The sequence below is a fragment of the Microcaecilia unicolor genome, chromosome 8 (genome assembly GCF_901765095.1).
Source record: "Microcaecilia unicolor chromosome 8, aMicUni1.1, whole genome shotgun sequence".
Taxonomy (NCBI): Eukaryota; Metazoa; Chordata; class Amphibia; order Gymnophiona; family Siphonopidae; genus Microcaecilia; species Microcaecilia unicolor.
The window spans coordinates 93,977,120-93,996,994 of record NC_044038.1 but is presented as its reverse complement, the minus strand read 5'-3'; the positions used below and the strand labels follow the sequence as shown (position 1 = coordinate 93,996,994).

The window sequence follows — 19,875 nt, the reverse complement described above, 5'->3', positions numbered from 1 at the left end:
AGGTAGAAGGCCAATGCTCTCTTGCAGTCCAATGTGTGCAGCTGACGTTCAGCAGGGCAGGAATGAGGACGGGGAAAGAATGTTGGCAAGACAATTGACTGGTTCAGATGGAACTCCGACACGACCTTTGGCAAGAACTTAGGGTGAGTGCGGAGGACTACTCTGTTATGATGAAATTTGGTGTAAGGGGCCTGGGCTACCAGGGCCTGAAGCTCACTGACTCTACGAGCTGAAGTAACTGCCACCAAGAAAATGACCTTCCAGGTCAAGTACTTCAGATGGCAGGAATTCAGTGGCTCAAAAGGAGGTTTCATCAGCTGGGTGAGAACGACATTGAGATCCCATGACATTGTAGGAGGCTTGACAGGGGGCTTTGACAAAAGCAAACCTCTCATGAAGCGAACAACTAAAGGCTGTCCTGAGATCGGCTTACCTTCCACATGGTAATGGTATGCACTGATTGCGCTAAGGTGAACTCTACAGAGTTGGTCTTGAGACCAGACTCAGACAAGTGCAGAAGGTATTCAAGCAGGGTCTGTGTAGGACAAGAGCGAGGAGCTAGGGCCTTGCTGTCACACCAGACGGCAAACCTCCTCCACAGAAAGAAGTAACTCCTCTTAGTGGAATCTTTCCTGGAAGCAAGCAAGACGCGGGAGACACCCTCTGACAGACCCAAAGAGGCAAAGTCTACGCTCTCAACATCCAGGCCGTGAGAGCCAGGGACCGGAGGCTGGGATGCAGAAGAGCCCCTTCGTCCTGCGTGATGAGGGTCGGAAAACACTCCAATCTCCACGGTTCTTCGGAGGATAACTCCAGAAGAAGAGGGAACCAGATCTGACGCGGCCAAAAAGGAGCAATCAGAATCATGGTGCCTCGGTCTTGCTTGAGTTTCAACAAAGTCTTCCCCACCAGAGGAATGGGAGGATAAGCATACAGCAGGCCCTCCCCCCAATCCAGGAGGAAGGCATCCGATGGCCAGTCTGCCGGGGGCCTGAAGCCTGGAACAGAACTGAGGGACTTTGTGGTTCACTCGAGATGCGAAGAGATCCACCAAGGGGGTGCCCCACGCTTGGAAGATCTGGCGCACCACTCTGGAGTTGAGCGACCACTCGTGAGGTTGCATAATCCGGCTCAGTCTGTCGGGCAGACTGTTGTTTACGCCTGCCAGATATGTGGCTTGGAGCACCATGCCGAGACGGCGAGCCCAGAGCCACATGCTGACGGCTTCCTGACACAGGGGGCGAGATCCTGTGCCCCCCTGCTTGTTGACATAGTACATGGCAACCTGGTTGTCTGTCTGAATTTGGATAATTTGATGGGACAGCCGATCTCTGAAAGCCTTCAGAGCGTTCCAGATCGCTCGCAACTCCAGGAGATTGATCTGTAGACCGCGTTCCTGGAGGGACCAGCTTCCTTGGGTGTGAAGCCCATCGACATGAGCTCCCCATCCCAGGAGAGACGCATCCGTTGTCAGCACTTTTTTGTGGCTGAGGAATTTGGAAAGGACGTCCCAGAGTCAAATTGGACCAGATTGTCCACCAATACAGGGATTCGAGAAAACTCGTGGACAGGTGGATCACGTCTTCTAGACCCCCAGCAGCCTGATACCACTGGGAGGCTAGGGTCCATTGAGCAGATCTCATGTGAAGACGGGCCATGGGAGTCACATGAACTGTGGAGGCCATGTGGCCCAGCAATCTCCAACATCTGCCGAGCTGTGATCTGCTGGGACGCTCGCACCCGCGAGACGAGGGACAATAAGTTGTTGGCCCTCGTCTCTGGGAGATAGGCGCGAGCCGTCCGAGAGTCCAGCAGAGCTCCTATGAATTCGAGTTTCTGCACTGGGAGAAGATGGGACTTTGGATAATTTATCACAAACCCCAGTAGCTCCAGGAGGCGAATAGTCATCTGCATGGACTGCAGGGCTCCTGCCTCGGATGTGTTCTTCACCAGCAATCGTCGCAGATATGGGAACACGTGCACCCCCAGCCTGCGAAGTGCCGCTGCTACCACAGCTAGGCACTTTGTGAACACCCTGGGCGCAGAGGCGAGCCCAAAGGGTAGCACACAGTACTGAAGTGGCGTGTGCCCAACTGAAATCGCAGATACTGTCTGTGGCTGGCAGTATCGGGATGTGTGTGTAGGCATCCTTCAAGTCCAGAGAGCATAGCCAATCGTTTTGCCTGAATCATGGGGAGAAGGGTGCCCAGGGAAAGCATCCTGAACTTTTCTTTTACGAAACATTTGTTCAGGGCCCTTAGGTCTAGGATGGGACGCATCCCCCCTGTTTTCTTTCCACAAGGAAGTACCTGGAATAGAATCCCAGCCCTTCTTGCCCGGATAGCACGGGCTCGACCGCATTGGCGCTGAGAAAGGCGGAGAGTTCCTCTGCAAGTACCTGCTTGTGCTGGAAGCTGTAAGACTGAGCTCCCGGTGGACAATTTGGAGGTTTTTGAGGCCAAATTGAGGGTGTATCCTTGCCGGACTATTTGGAGAACCCACTGGCGGAGGTTATTAGAGGCCACCTTTGGTGAAAAGCTTTCAACCTCCCCCCGACTGGTAGGTCGCCCGGCACTGACACTTGGATGTCGGCTATGCTCTGCTGGAGCCAGTCAAAAGCTCGCCCCTTGCTTTTGCTGGGGAGCCGAGGGGCCTGGCTGAGGCGCACGCTGCTGACGAGAGCGAGCGCGCTGGGGCTTAGCCTGGGCCGCAGGCTGTCGAGAAGGAGGATGTACCTACGCTTACCAGAAGAGTAGGGAACAGTCTTCCTTCCCCCGAAAAAATCTTCTACCTGTAGAGTTAGATGCTGAAGGCTGCCGGCGGGAGAACTTGTCGAATGCGGTGTCCCGCTGGTGTAGAGACTCTACCACCTGTTCGACTTTCTCTCCAAAAATGTTGTCCGCACGGCAAGGCGAGTCCGCAATCCGCTGCTGGAGTCTATTCTCCAGGTCGGCGGCACGCAGCCATGAGAGCCTGCGCATCACCACACCTTGAGCAGCGGCCCTGGACGCAACATCAAAGGTGTCATACACCCCTCTGGCCAGGAATTTTCTGCACGGCCTTCAGCTGCCTGACCACCTCCTGAAAAGGCTTGGCTTGCTCAGGGGGAAGAGCATCAACCAAGCCCGCCAACTGCCGCACATTGTTCCGCATGTGTATGCTCGTGTAGAGCTGGTAAGACTGGATTTTGGCCACGAGCATAGAGGAATGGTAGGCCTTCCTCCCAAAGGAGTCTAAGGTTCTAGAGTCCTTGCCCGGGGGCGCCGAAGCATGCTCCCTAGAACTCTTAGCCTTCTTTAGGGCCAGATCCACAACTCCAGAATCATGAGGCAACTGGGTGCGCATCAGATCTGGGTCCCCATGGATCCGGTACTGGGACTCGATCTTCTTGGGGATGTGGGGATTAGTTAGAGGTTTTGTCCAGTTCGCAAGCAATGTCTTTTTTAGGACATGGTGCAAGGGAACAGTGGACGCTTCCTTAGGTGGAGAAGGATAGTCCAGGAGCTCAAACATTTCAGCCCTGGGCTCATCCTCCACAACCACTGGGAAGGGGATGGCCGTAGACATTTCCCGGACAAAGGAAGCGAAAGACAGACTCTCAGGAGGAGAAAGCTGTCTTTCAGGAGAGGGAGTGGGATCAGAAGGAAGACCCTCAGACTCCTCGTCAGAGAAATATCTGGGGTCTTCTTCTTCCTCCCACGAGGCCTCACCCTCGGTGTCAGACACAAGTTCACGAACCTGGTCTGCAACCTCGCCCGGACTCGACTCAGTGGAGCCACGTCCCACGATGGGGGCGTCGAGAGGTAGACTCCCTGGCCCGCATCCCTCCCGCCGACGTAGTCGGGGGAGCCCTCCTGGGAGGTGGCCGCAGTCGGTACCGCACGCCGGGTACCGACGGCGGGGACCTCACCCCGGGCGATGGGCCAGCCGGCGCCACGCTCGACCGGTACCGGAGGCAGCAAGCACCGCCGGTACCGGAGGGGTAGGGCGCAACAGCTCTCCCAGAATCTCTGGGAGAACGGCCCGGAGGCTCTCGTTCAGAGCGGCTGCAGAGAAAGGCAAAGAGGTCGATGCAGGCGTCGACGTCAGAACCTGTTCCGGGCGAGGAGGCTGTTCGGGGCTGTCCAGAGTGGAGCGCATCGACACCTCTTGAACAGAGGGTGAGCGGTCCTCTCGGTGCCGATGCCTGCTGGGTGCCGACTCCTCGGCGACCAGAGCTCTCGGTGCCGACGCGGGGAGGCGACGGTGTCGATGCTTCTTCGATTTCTTCCGAAGCATGTCACCGGAGCTCCCCGGCACCGACGAGGACGTAGAATCCAGCCGTCGCTTCCTCGGGGCCGAGGCCGAAGGAGGTCGGTCTCGGGGGGCTGTACCGCAGGAGCCCTCAGGGTAGGAGGAGACCCACCCGAAGGCTCACCGCCACCAGCAGGGAATGGACAGCCCTCACCTGGACTCCTGACGATGCACCACCGTCCGACGACATCAGCAGACGATGGTCCGGTACCACCGACGTCGATGCAGCTATCCGATGTCTCGGCGCCGATGCAGAGGCCCGATGCCTCGATGCACTCGATGCAGGGGCGGCCGAGGAAGATGGTCTGGATGCTGACGACGTCGATGCACTCGAAGATCCCGGTGCCGATGCCGACGAAGAGCCCGAGAACAACACGTTTCCACTGGGCTAGTCTCGCTACCTGAGTCCGCCTTTGAAGCAGGGAAACACAGACTGCAGTTCTGAGGGCGGTGCTCGGCCCCCAGACACTGAAGACACGACGAGTGTCGATCAGTGAGCGAGATAACCCGGGCGCACTGGTGCACTTCTTGAAGCCGCTGGAAGGCTTCGATGTCATGGGCGGAAAAATCGCGCCGGCGAAATCAAAGTCCGAAATGACGGAAAAAGAGCACCAAAAAATTTGTAAGGGAGAAAATCTCGACCGAGGCCGAAAAGAGGCCTACCCCGACGACGAAAGAAAACTTATAGGGGCAAAAGCTGGAAGTACGGGGAGGATTAACACGAAACCCGGGGGGGGGGTTTCCGGAGCACTTCCCGACACTTGAAAGACTTTTCCGAAGAAAAAACACGTCAAAATAAATTTGGACGCGCGAGGTCGACTTTCCGGGGCTCGACAAGGCGAAAACACGACCGTACCGAGTGCGGACAAAAGAAGACTGGCCGGCTCGAGCCGGTTTCGGGCGGGAAGACGGCCGCGCATGCGCGGTGCGCGCGGGCGCGCGAGGACTAGCAAGGACTTGCTAGTGAAGTTTCCGATTGGAGGGGCTGCCGTGGACGTCACCCATCAGTGAGAACAAGCAGCCTGCTTGTCCTCGGAGAATGATAAGTATATAGGCAAAATATGTCCCTAACCCAAAGGGCTTACAATCCATCCTCTCAATCTATAACTTTAGTCCCTAAATATAAGCCCCATTTGTGCACTAAACTTTACTAGCACTTACTCAGGTAGTGTACACATATGTAAGTTGCTCAGTGAATGTTTTGAACTATTCTATAATTTGGTGCACAATTTGCTTAGTGTATAAATGCAAGGACATACATGTGATGGAGCATGGACCAGGCTCCCACTTATACACATGACTTACAGATACTGTAAGTTATGCGCTGAAGTACTGCATTTTATCTGTGCACATTTACGCCTGCTATTGACATGGAGTAACTGGGTGTACTTAATTGTAGGTGCAAGATGCTAATTTACACTAGTATTCTATAAGAGAATCTTAACTGCAGTTATGGAATTTGTGTGCAGCGTGCGTTATCTAGGCATCTAACATTGGCACCCAATTATAGAATTGCTCCCTAAGTGGATACCTGAGGCAATGGAAAACAAAGAGGGGGCATAATCAGAAAGGGGCGCCCAAATTTTCCTGAGATCATCCTCGCAGGACGTCCCGGCAAAGAGGCGGGGAAACCGCTATTATTGAAACAAGATGGGCAGCCATCTTTCATTTCGATAATACAGTCGGGGACGCTCAAATCTCAACATTTAGGTCAACCTTAGAGATGGTCGTCCTTAGAGATGGTCGATCCCGGTTTTGGGCGACAATGGAATCCGAAGACGCCCATCTCAGAAACGACCAAATGCAAACCATTTGGTCATGGGAGGAGCCAGCATTCGTAGTGCACTGGTCCCCCTCACATGCCAGGACACCAACCGGGCACCCTAGGGAGCACTGCAGTGCTCCAGAAATTGCTCCCAGGTGTATAGCTCCCTTACCTTGAGTGCTGAGCCCCCCAACCCCCCCCCCCCCCAAACCCACTCCCCACAAATGTACAACACTACCATAGCCCTAAGGGGGGAAGGGGGGCACCCTACATGTGGGTACAGTGGGTTTCTGGTGGGTTTTGGAGGGCTCACATTTACCATCACAAGGGTAACAGGTGGGGGGGGATGGGCTTGGGTCCGCCTGCCTAAAGCGCACTGCACCCACTAAAACTGCTCCAGGGACCTGCAATATGTTGTCAGGGAGCTGGGTATGATATTTGAGGCTGGAAGGTTTTTTTTTTTTTTTTTTTAGGGTGGGAGGGGGTTAGTGACCACTGGGGGAGTAAGGGGAGGTCATCCCCGAGTCCCTCCGGTGGTCATCTGGTCAGTTCGGGCACCTTTTTCAGGCTTGGTCGCAAGAAAAAATGGACCAAGTGCTCGTCAGGGATGCCCTTCTTTTTTCCATTATCGGCCGAGGATGCCCATGAGTTAAGCACGCCCCAGTCCCGCCTTCGCTATGCTTCCAACATGCCCCCGTGAACTTTGGTCGTCCCCATGACAGAAAGCAGCTGAGGACGCCCAAAATCGGCTTTCGATTATGCCAATTTGGGCAACCCTGGGAGAAGGACGCCCATCTTGCAATTTGTGTTGAAAGATGGGCGCCCTTCTCTTTCGAATATAAGCCTGAAAACGACTTATTCAAGGCAACAAGAAGCAGGAACTGAACTCTAACCTCCCTGGTTCTCAGCTCTTTGTTTTAATCACTAGGCCATTTCCTCTTCCAGACACACAAAGAGATGTGGGCAGTGTCAGCAGGTCTCATCCACCTAACATTTGACACTGCAACGTGTACCGTATCTCACATACAGATGAACTGAAGACACTGGAGGCCTCATCCACTTGACACACAGTGCTGGAATCTTCACCACATCTCATGCACAGATTAACAGAGCCAGAAGAGCGCACCAACTGACCCACATCTTACCCCTGCAGGATGTCTTAACATTGCTCCATCAATGGAAGGTATGAAAAAGAGGAGGAGGGATTTAGTAAGGTGGTTGTAGAGTTTGGCAGCTAAGATTTAATACCAAAAAATGCATGGGTTATGCATTTGGGCTGTCAAATCCAAGGAAGTGGTACAGGGAATGATGTTCATCTGTGCACAAAAGAAGAGCGGTATACTGAGGTGATTATCTGATGATCTTAAAGTGGCCAAACAGGTAGATATCACAACAGCACAAGTGAGAAGGATGCTCGGGTGCACAGGGAGAGGAATGACAAGCAGGAAAAAAAGATGGTGACATGGCTTCTATATACAGTGGGGGAAATAAGTATTTGATCCCTTGCTGATTTTGTAAGTTTGCCCACTGACAAAGACATGAGCAGCCCATAATTGAAGGGTAGGTTATTGGTAACAGTGAGAGATAGCACATCACAAATTAAATCCGGAAAATCACATTGTGGAAAGTATATGAATTTATTTGCATTCTGCAGAGGGAAATAAGTATTTGATCCCCCACCAACCAGTAAGATATCTGGCCCCTACAGACCAGGTAGATGCTCCAAATCAACTCGTTACCTGCATGACAGACAGCTGTCGGCAATGGTCACCTGTATGAAAGACACCTGTCCACAGACTCAGTGAATCAGTCAGACTCTAACCTCTACAAAATGGCCAAGAGCAAGGAGCTGTCTAAGGATGTCAGGGACAAGATCATACACCTGCACAAGGCTGGAATGGGCTACAAAACCATCAGTAAGACGCTGGGCGAGAAGGAGACAACTGTTGGTGCCATAGTAAGAAATGGAAGAAGTACAAAATGACTGTCAATCGACAAGATCTGGGGCTCCACGCAAAATCTCACCTCGTGGGTATCCTTGATCATGAGGAAGGTTAGAAATCAGCCTACAACTACAAGGGGGGAACTTGTCAATGATCTCAAAGCAGCTGGGACCACTGTCACCACGAAAACCATTGGTAACACATTACGACATAACGGATTGCAATCCTGCAGTGCCCGCAAGGTCCCCCTGCTCCGGAAGGCACATGTGACGGCCCGTCTGAAGTTTGCCAGTGAACACCTGGATGATGCCGAGAGTGATTGGGAGAAGGTGCTGTGGTCAGATGAGACAAAAATTGAGCTCTTTGGCATGAACTCAACTCGCCGTGTTTGGAGGAAGAGAAATGCTGCCTATGACCCAAAGAACACCGTCCCCACTGTCAAGCATGGAGGTGGAAATGTTATGTTTTGGGGGTGTTTCTCTGCTAAGGGCACAGGACTACTTCACCGCATCAATGGGAGAATGGATGGGGCCATGTACCGTACAATTCTGAGTGACAACCTCCTTCCCTCCGCCAGGGCCTTAAAAATGGGTCGTGGCTGGGTCTTCCAGCACGACAATGACCCAAAACATACAGCCAAGGCAACAAAGGAGTGGCTCAGGAAGAAGCACATTAGGGTCATGGAGTGGCCTAGCCAGTCACCAGACCTTAATCCCATTGAAAACTTATGGAGGGAGCTGAAGCTGCGAGTTGCCAAGCGACAGCCAGAACTCTTAATGATTTAGAGATGATCTGCAAAGAGGAGTGGACCAAAATTCCTCCTGACATGTGTGCAAAACCTCATCATCAACTACAGAAGACGTCTGACCGCTGTGCTTGCCAACAAGGGTTTTGCCACCAAGTATTAGGTCTTGTTTGCCAGAGGGATTAAATACTTATTTCCCTCTGCAGAATGCAAATAAATTCATATACTTTCCACAATGTGATTTTCCGGATTTAATTTGTGATGTGCTATCTCTCACTGTTACCAATAACCTACCCTTCAATTATGGGCTGCTCATGTCTTTGTCAGTGGGCAAACTTACAAAATCAGCAAGGGATCAAATACTTATTTCCCCCACTGTAACTCTCTGGTGAGACCTCATTTAGAGTACTGCGAAGAACTCTGGAAACCACACTTTCGAAAGGATATAAACTGGATGGAGTTGATCCAGAACAGCAGTCTTTGCCATAAAGTATATTCAGAATGTGCATAAATAACCAGAATAAATACTTGTATTCTGGTTATACACTACTCTATGAAATGGCATCTAAAGGCAAAGGCATGTAGTATGAAGGTAGTATAGATGGGCAGAGCATGGGTGGAGCACATTTACATGCATAAACTATAGGGTTTTTTTTTTGGGGGGGGGGGGGGTTGTAATCTAGGCATCAGCTCTATAGCTGGTGTAAGTGGTAGCACCTAAATTATATGTGTGTATTTGCACTATGTTAGTAATCTGTAAAGAACAGTAGTCACCAACTTTCCTTTCTGGAATATGCTTGAAATAAGTACCCTTTTACAGAACTGCCCTCGATGTGGATGGCCAGGCTGGATAGGTTGCATGGTCTTTACCTGTCTTCATCTATGCTTCATTGAATTCTGAATCAGTTCTGCAGGCATCACCTTCATTTCTGCTATTTCTTCACATGCAGTTCCACTAAAGATCTTAACCCTAGATTTAAGGACAACTTTCAATTCTGGTTTGCTTCTTCTAGAATACAAACTTACTGGAACAATCTGCCCCTTCAGTTCCAGGCATCTCACACACAACCCCATTATTTTCACCCTGGTATTGCCAAGTTTCCTAGTCCTAGCATTAATCCCTGTGCTCACGCAGCCCAACATTGGCCCATGTTGGACTATAGAGGCCCTTGAGGAATCTTACCTCAGTCTGATATTTGACTTCAGCAACTGGAGGCAGCTCAGGGAGCTGAGAAAACCGCCGGTCAAAGATGCAACGGTGGAGATGGGCATCCAGGGTGCAGAACTCCTCATAGTTTCGGGTGCACTGGCCACATCTTCCCCTATACGAGGGAAAAGAACAAGAAATCAGACATCATGAGGAGGAAAAGAGAAGAAAAGAAGAGAGAAATGGAAAATAAAGTAGGGAATGGGGAAAATAAATGAATATTTTTGTGTTCTAGATGACAGAACATTGTATGCTATTATTGAGTTTTGTTTGTGTTTTACGCTGGTTTTTATTGTAACCTGCACAGAATTTGATAAGCACATAAATCTCTGGAAGAGATTTTTTTCTGCAATAGTGGCAAGACCATCAGGAGGATTCTTCTAGTCAGTTTAGTTTCTCACAACCGAAAACTGTTCACTAATCTTCAATTGTAGAATTTGAATTTTATTTATTTATTTGTAGCATTTGTATCCCACATTTTCCCACCTATTTGCAGGCTCAATGTGGCTTACATAGTACCGTAATGGCGTTCGCCAGTTCCGGTATGAACAAATATAAGGTGTTATTATGGTAGAATAGGGTTATGAATGGTAGGTATATAGGGGATTTAAGGAGGATGCGGGAAGTTGGGATATGTCCATAACCATCTTTGGTTTTGTTGTGTTGCGGGTAGTCAGTCTTTTATGTTGGGTCTGTGGGGTATGCCTTCTTGAATAGGTTTGTTTTTAGTTCTTTCTGGAAATGTAGGTGGTCGTACGTTGTTTTTACTATTTTTGGCAATGCGTTCCATAGTTGTACGCTTAAGAGAAACTGGATGCATACATTGATTTGTACTTGAGACCTTTACTGCTTGGGAAGTGAAGATTTAAGTATGTTCGTGCTGATCTTGTTGCATTTCTGGTTGGCAGGTCTATGAGGTCTGTCATGTATCCCGGGGATTTGCCGTAGATGATTTTGTGAACCAGGGTGCATATTTTGAAAGCAATACGTTCTTTGATTGGGAGCCAGTGCAGTTTTTTCGGAGAGGTTTAGCCCTTTCATAACATGTTTTTCCAAATACAAGCCTGGCTGCTGTGTTCTGTGCGGTCTGGAGTTTCTTTATAATTTGTTCTTTGCAACCCGCATAGATTCCATTGCAGTAGTCAGCATGGCTTAGTACCATTGATTGGATCAAGCTGCGGAATGTTTCCCTCAGAAAGAATGGTTTCACACGTTTTAGTTTCCACATTGAATGAAACATTTTCTTTATGGTAGACTTTGCTTGATTCTCTAGTGAGAGGTTCCGGTCGACTGTTACTCCGAGAATTTCCAGGCTGTCTGCGATGGGAAGGGTGTGGCCTGGAGTGTTTATGTTTGTGGGTTTATATGTGTTGTATTGGGATGAGATGATGAGGCAGTGTGTTTTTTCTGTGTTAAGTTTTAATTGGAATGCGTTTGCCCATGAGTCCATGATGTTAAAACCGAGTTTGATTTCATTGGTGATTTCTGCTAGGTCATGTTTGAAGGGGATATATATTGTGACATCATCAGCATATATGAATGGGTTAAGGCCTTGAGTGGATAAGGACTTGGCTAGTGGGGTCATCATGAGGTTAAAAAGGATCAGTGATCATGGTGATCCTTGCGGTACGCCGCAGTCTGATTTCCAAGGTGGTGATATGTTTGTGTTAGCTTTCACTTGATATGTTCTTGTGGTTAAGAAGCCCTTGATCCATTTGAGTGTAGTTCCACTAAATACAAAGTAATCTAAGAGTCTTATTGTGATTGACCACGTCGAACGCGCTGGACATGTCAAATTGTAGGAGAAGTATACTTTTCCCTTTTGTTATTTCATGCTTGAATTTAGTTAGGAGAGTAAGGAACACTGTTTCGGTGCTGTGTAGGGGGCGGAATCCTGATTGTGATTCGTGTAGTATTGTGAATTTAGATGTAATCATTAAGTTGTTTAGTTACCAAGCCTTCCATTAATTTGACTGCCAGTGGGATAGATGCTACTGGACGGTAGTTGGTAATGTCGTTTGTTTTTTTTCTTGTTGTCCTTTGGTATTGGGGTAAGTAGAATGTTGCCTTTTTCTTTTGGGAAGGAACCTTGTTGAAGCATGAAGTTTAGGTGGGATGTGAGATCTGTTATGAAGCGGTGGGGGAGCAGATTTTATTAGGTAGCTGGGTCAGGTGTCCAATTGACAGTGACTATTGGAGTATCTCTTAAGCGCCTGGGTGACTGTATCGGCGGTGAAGGGAGCAAAATTTGTCCAAGTTCGGTCCACTGGGTGTTCCCCTGGAGATGGGTCTAGCTCCTTGACGAAGTTATCGATGTCCGTGTTGTCCTGTGGTAGCATTTTACGTAGGTTTGCAATTTTTTCGTTGAAGTATTTAGCAAGGTTGTCTGCAGATGGGATGTTAAAATTGGTTGTGGTGATCGGCGTTGTGTCTAGTAATTTGTTCACGAGCTGGTATAGTTTCTTCGTGTCTTTGTAATCTGGTCCTATTTTAGTTTTGTAGTATGATCTTTTGGTCCATCTTATTGCGTATTTGTAATTCCTTTGTGATTGTTTCCATGTGTTGAGTGTAAGTTCATCTTTTATTTTTTTCCATGCGCATTCCAATTTTCTGTGTTTTTAAATTTGTTAATTCTTTGTTGAACCACAGTATCGAGTTGTGTCTGCGTGAGGTTCTTGTTCGTAGGGGCAGTGGTGTGCTGGAGCCGGCTTGCACCGGCTCTGCAGAGCCCGTTGTTAATTTTTTAATAATTTAGCGAACCGGTTGTTCTGCTCTCAGCTGCGACTTGAATGTTTTGGTTTTTTTTTCACAAATTGCAGCAGGAGGCTGGAGGCACGCATGCCCAAACACACCAGCTGTCACCTGATATTGGTGCATGCGTGGTGTGTGGCAACCCTGCCTCCTCGTGCTGCACTGCAGGCAAGAGGTTCGTCGGAGTTCCTGATTCTCTCTTCCCTGCTGCTGCCCTTCCCACTGCCCCATGCATTGAACTTTGTTTCTTCCCTCCCGTATTCGCTCCCGCTCCCTGCCTCCCTCTTTCAACCTCTTCCCTCCCCCCACCGCAGTTCGGACCGGATCATTATCGTTACTTACTTGCAGACAGTAGGCAGGACGCCGCAGGCAAAGGACGCTGTCGGGACCAAGGAGGTTTGACGTGATGAGCTGCAGGCAGCCTATCTACTCCACAGGTAAGCAAGGAAACCAATTTGTTTAATCTTTGTTTTCAGTCCCCCCCACAGCTAGAACACTCAAACCAAACAAAGCAATCAAACCTATGAGCTGCTGCATCCACATTCTCGTTTTTTGTTTTTTGTTTTTTTTATTCTTGGGCCATCTGTAACAAGTCTAAAGCTGTTAGGCAGTGCCTTAAAAGGTGGAGGACAAAAGTTTTTGTTTCGTTTTGTTTTTTTCTTATTGGACAGATTTTTTATTTATTTGAAAGCTTCCCATATAATATAAATATCATGAAGTAACAATTGAATATCACTAAAACATCTTTAAAAATTATTATAGCTGGTAGAAACAGCAGTCTTAAACTCTGTATTTTGTGCTCATTTTTCTACACTAAAAAAAAAAAATACACGTCTGTATACAATACAGATGGCCAAATTTCAGTGAGGATATCCTGTTTCCTGATGAGTTCACGTTAACTGTTGTTGTAGTCTACCTTGGGAAGCCTTGTGTTATAAAGATGATGATGGAATATATTGAAATTAAATGGAAGTAGAATTAAACTCTCCTTTCATTGGGGCACATGAAATCAGATCTTAATCTGTTTTGTAGAAGTTTACCTTTTAGATACACAAATGGATTATTCTGTTTTGAACATGTTTCATGGGCAAGTGTTTTATTAGTCAAACTAAAAATATTTTGTTTCTTGCAGATTTCTTTTGTTGAAACATAAATGGGCCATAAACCCCTAATGCAGCCCATTGGTTTTCTTATATTTTGTTCTTGTGATAAATTATACTGTGTCAAAACTGAAAACTCTTGTCTCTATCTGGTCGATAATAAAAGGAGCTCATTGTGAACACTATTCACCCTAAAAGGTTGTTTTGTGGCTGTACATGAAGAATTATGATATTGACTAAATACGTGTATGTGTGTGTCCCTAGTCCTGCATCCTAAGTTTATATAATCCTTTCAAGAAATCCAGTTAATCTTTTAACTTATTAGTGGAGCATAACCGCAGACTCATCATATGGTCGCATCTTCAATATCGTAATACTAGTACCCATCCAAGGAACAGCCAGGTTATTTGAGTTAGTCTTCACTTGCTTTCCTTGTGCCATCACTATCCAGCAGGTAGGCAGTGTCTTAAAAGATGGAGGATAAAGGATTTATTTTTTTTTTTTACATTAAAAGAAGGTAAATTGGATGTAAGGATTGTTTGAAAGCACACTCTCTCCCCGGGTATAGCCAGCTCTGGAAATGGTTTTTTTTTTTTTGCGGGGGCACAGAGGTGGACCAGGGAGAGAGCCTGTTGTTAAAAATTTACCAGCACACCACTGCGTAGGGGTGCTATTTCATCTAATATGTGTTTGCATCTTTTGTCCCATTCTGAGAGGTAGTGTATGGAGTCATTTGTGTTGTCCAATCATTATTATATTGTTATGATTATGGTCAGGACCCCTCTCAAACTTACCTTATTTCTGGTGGTCAGCTTCTTTGCTGGCTTCTGTCTGTGTTGCTAGAGTTAGCTCTGTCTCTGTGTGCTGGCTGCTTCCAGTGTGGGTCTGATTGCTCCACTGTGCTGCACCTGTGTGGGTTAAGCTTCTCTGTGCTTCAGTGTGCTTGCTGCCTGTGTCCTGGAGTGGTAACATTATCAGTCAGGGCCTTGATAAGAAAGTGGTGTTTTTTCCATTCAGGGCCTTTGCAAACGCTGAAGGTCACGGTTAGTGCTTAGTGGTTAGAGCACTTTCTGCTTTGTTGGCTTCCCCTTTTAGTGCTTAGGAGCACTTTCTGCTTTTCCCTGTTCGCTCCCTGCTTTTCCTTTTAGTGCTTAGGAGCACTTTCTGCTTTGTTGGTTTCCCTGTAGTGCTTAGAAGCACTTTCTGCCTTGTTCTGTTTTTTTCTGCCTGCCTAGTCCTGTTCCCTCGGGTGTCTGTCTGCCTTGCCTGCTTTGTGTTCTCTAGTCCCCTCTGCCTTTCCTTGAGTCCCTGTTTAGTGCAAGCTTGTGTAGTATTGCTTTGTCTGAGGAAGTCCCCTCAGTCCTGTTTCCTGGTCTTTGTTTGGCAAGCTTGTTTTAGAGTCCCAGTCCCTGTGTTCCTGTCTCTGGTAAGTCCTGCCGGCCGCCAGAACCCAGGAGCTCAACTCCTGGGGAACGGTTGCTAGGTATAGGTGGTAGAGTTCCAGTCCAGTGTGTTCCAGTCTGGTGTGTTCCTGCTTTGCAGCTCCTGTCCTGTCTGTTGTGTTAGCCCAGTCCTGGTCGGGGGGTTTTGCCTGCTGCTGCCACTCAACGGCAGTAGCCCAAGGGCTCACATACCTCTAGTATCCGAGATCGTGACATATATATATATATATATATATATATATATATATATATATATGTTTCCAGAATGTTTCCACGTCTATTTGGCCTCTCGTGGTGTAATATGTGTGTTCTCGTATGTGGAGAGAACCTCTTTTCCGCCATTTTAGGGATAGGTTGATGTGTTGGAGTATAATACTTATGATATGATACTTATGCTGACCCAGAATATTTGTTTTCTGACATGCAGAATGTTTGTTTTGACCTGTTGCTACCAGAATATTTGTTTGACAGGTTGCTACCACAACACTCCGTTGCAGTGGGTAACTCACTACAGGACTGTGCTAAGAAACAAGTCCAAAGGCTGGTGTTTTCATCAGAGGGTGCCTGGGAGAGAGGAATGCAGATTGGCCACTCATTGTTCTGTTCTAGGCACACTTGTTTGTGAGCTGTTATAAAAAGAGGGGAAGCACTGGCTGAAACAGAAGCTCTGTACCTGGTTCGAGGGACGCCTCACTAGTGCTGGAATTTTCCCCACAGATCTCTGGGCGGTCATCGGTGCTTCCCCGATTGATGTTGCAGCTCAGATGAAGGCTACAATCCTGTGGTGATGTATGTATACTGCATAAGAGTGTTATGTAATATGTGTGTGCCTATTGATGTGTGAATAAACAATCTTTAAAGCAATATCCGAACCCTTGATTTGCTACATTTGGCGCTGTGAGCCGGATTTGCGGATTGTTTAAGCAAAAAAAAAAAAACATGTTTCGGAAAGGGAAAAAACAGAACCATAACTGTAGTGGTGCTGGGATATCAGAGGACACTGTGCAGGCACATTTACCTCAGTTATTTAGTATCCCGGGGTGGGATAAGTATCCCTATCAGGCATTGGCAACTGAATGGGCTACTGATACGGGTTTAAGTGAGAACTGGGATGTTTGCCTAGGAGAGGGAAAGTGTGAGGAAGTGTTGCAATGTCTACAGAAAGCCCCTGTAATTAAAGGCAAGGAGTTGCGCTCAATAAGTCGACGTGGGTGGATTTTATTGTCGGCATATCGTCTGGTGCATCAACAAAATGTACTTCTCCAGCAGCAACTACTGGAAGCACAGGCAGAAATGCGGACAGTAAAAAGTGATTCGGTAATGGCACAATGTCAGGGAAAGTTGATGATGAATAAGTGTACAGGGTACCAGAGGGTTGCAGAGCGTGCCGCAGTAAGGGTGGCACAGTATAAAGTTAAAAAGCGGAAAGGGAAAGTTAAAAAGCGGGGATTAAATGGGGGCAAAGTAGTACACAGTCAGCAAGCTCGGGTAAATGCTGACAAATCAGCCATTCTCCCCCTGAGGCTGGAACCCCTAGTGTTAGTGTTAGCTTGCCCCCACAAGAGCAAGAGGAATGGCAGGGTTATGAGGATTTGTATCCCTGGACAGAAGTGCAGTATCTTAAAAGCAGGAAAATATGATTGACAGAATGACCAGGCTTCCACCCACTTGGCGCATTTAGATTTGCAGCCCCATGTAAATATAGAAATTTGTTGGAAAAATAGGTCCTGTCAAAAAGTGCGTGCACTAGTGGATACTGGAGCTGAGGCCACTTTATTATATGGAATCCACGTAAATTTAAGGGTCAGAGAGCTGTTATGACCGGGTTGGGTGGAAAACAAATTGAAGCTGTACAGACCTGGGTGAATTAAAAATTGGAAATTTGCCTAAAAGGGAATACTAAGTTATGATTGTACCTGTGCTGAGATATACTGGGTACAGATATATTAAAAGGATTGACATTAACATTACAAGAGTGGAGTGGAGGAGTGGCCTAGTGGTTAGGGTGGTGGACTTTGGTCCTGGGAACTGAGGAACTGAGTTCAATTCCCACTTCAGGCACAGGCAGCTCCTTGTGACTCTGGGTAAGTCACTTAACCCTCCATTGCCCCAGGTACAAATAAGTACCTGTATACAATATGTAAGCCGCATTGAGCCTGCCATGAGTGGGAAAGAGCGGGGTACAAATGTATCAAAAAAAAAAAACAGATGGGAGATATCAATTTGGAGTTAAACCTTACATCTAATCTCATTCAATTACTGTGGGAAAGGTGAAAATGACCCCAAAGATTCCCCCAGCCACACAGACTATTCATTTAAAACAGTATAGAATATAAGGGGGGCACCTTGAGATCAGTAAAACTATAAAAGAGTTCATGGAGAAGGGGGTTATTAAAACTACCACAGGGCTGGATTCATAGCCCCCTGTCTGTCACCGGATGGTGGCAGATCATTTAGATGAGTTTCCTCTAGCTGATCATATGCAAATTGTGCATTATTTAGACTGTAAGCTCTTCGAGCAGGCACCATCTTTTCATGTATGGTGTACAGCGCTGCGTATGCCTTGTAGCGCTTTACAAGTGTTAAGTATTAGTATATTGATGATATTATAATTCAAGGGAAAACACAGGAAGATGTTCAGACTCAGTTGGAGTTGTGAATTTTACATTAAAAAAAAAAAAAAAGGATGGGAAATAAATCCTGATAAGATACAAGGGCCATCCCAACAGTGAAATTTCTAGCCATTCAGTGGCATAATGGTCTGAGGGAAATTTTGCCAAAGCTAACAGAACATTTTGGAATTTGTTCCTCCTTGTAATAAAAAGGAGGCATAACGTTTTATAGGATTATTTGGCTTTTGGAGACAACACATACCCCACCTGGGGCAAATTTTAGCACCATTACAGTGGTGGAAATAAGTATTTGATCCCTTGCTGATTTTGTAAGTTTGCCCACCTGACAAAGACATGAGCAGCCCATAATTGAAGGGTAGGTTATTGGTAACAGTGAGAGATAGCACATCACAAATTAAATCCGGAAAATCACATTGTGGAAAGTATATGAATTTATTTGCATTCTGCAGAGGGAAATAAGTATTTGATCCCCCACCAACCAGTAAGAGATCTGGCCCCTACAGACCAGGTAGATGCTCCAAATCAACTCGATACCTGCATGACAGACAGCTGTCGGCAATGGTCACCTGTATGAAAGACACCTGTCCACAGACTCAGTGAATCAGTCAGACTCTAACCTCTACAAAATGGCCAAGAGCAAGGAGCTGTCTAAGGATGTCAGGGACAAGATCATACACCTGCACAAGGCTGGAATGGGCTACAAAACCATCAGTAAGACGCTGGGCGAGAAGGAGACAACTGTTGGTGCCATAGTAAGAAAAATGGAAGAAGTACAAAATGACTGTCAATCGACAAAGATCTGGGGCTCCACGCAAAATCTCACCTCGTGGGGTATCCTTGATCATGAGGAAGGTTAGAAATCAGCCTACAACTACAGGGGGGAACTTGTCAATGATCTCAAGGCAGCTGGGACCACTGTCACCACGAAAACCATTGGTAACACATTACTACATAACGGATTGCAATCCTGCAGTGCCCGCAAGGTCCCCCTGCTCCGGAAGGCACATGTGACGGCCCGTCTGAAGTTTGCCAGTGAACACCTGGATGATGCCGAGAGTGATTGGGAGAAGGTGCTGTGGTCAGATGAGACAAAAATTGAGCTCTTTGGCATGAACTCAACTCGCCGTGTTTGGAGGAAGAGAAATGCTGCCTATGACCCAAAGAACACCGTCCCCACTGTCAAGCATGGAGGTGGAAATGTTATGTTTTGGGGGTGTTTCTCTGCTAAGGGCACAGGACTACTTCACCGCATCATGGGAGAATGGATGGGGCCATGTACCGTACAATTCTGAGTGACAACCTCCTTCCCTCCGCCAGGGCCTTAAAAATGGGTCGTGGCTGGGTCTTCCAGCACGACAATGACCCAAAACATACAGCCAAGGCAACAAAGGAGTGGCTCAGGAAGAAGCACATTAGGGTCATGGAGTGGCCTAGCCAGTCACCAGACCTTAATCCCATTGAAAACTTATGGAGGGAGCTGAAGCTGCGAGTTGCCAAGCGACAGCCCAGAACTCTTAATGATTTAGAGATGATCTGCAAAGAGGAGTGGACCAAAATTCCTCCTGACATGTGTGCAAACCTCATCATCAACTACAGAAGACGTCTGACCGCTGTGCTTGCCAACAAGGGTTTTGCCACCAAGTATTAGGTCTTGTTTGCCAGAGGGATTAAATACTTATTTCCCTCTGCAGAATGCAAATAAATTCATATACTTTCCACAATGTGATTTTCCGGATTTAATTTGTGATGTGCTATCTCTCACTGTTACCAATAACCTACCCTTCAATTATGGGCTGCTCATGTCTTTGTCAGTGGGCAAACTTACAAAATCAGCAAGGGATCAAATACTTATTTCCACCACTGTATATAAGTGACTAGGAAAAAATATTATTTTGAGAGGGGAGAAAAATAACAACAAGCTTTTGAAGAAGTGCAGCAAGCAATACAACTGCCTTAGATTTGTAGCCAGTGCAGACAGGAGAGGTAGAGCTAAGTG

General features: G+C 47.4%; 1 protein-coding gene across 1 annotated transcript in view; it reads right to left on the bottom strand.

The window, feature by feature from the left end:
• The window catches only part of ARHGAP33 (Rho GTPase activating protein 33), a 513,356-nt gene that overhangs the window by 227,922 nt on the left and 265,559 nt on the right, over positions 1 to 19,875 (bottom strand). The window contains exon 9 of the mRNA XM_030213378.1: positions 9,930 to 10,068. Within this exon, the coding sequence (XP_030069238.1) occupies positions 9,930 to 10,068 (139 nt within the window). The remainder of the gene's footprint in view (positions 1 to 9,929; positions 10,069 to 19,875) is intronic.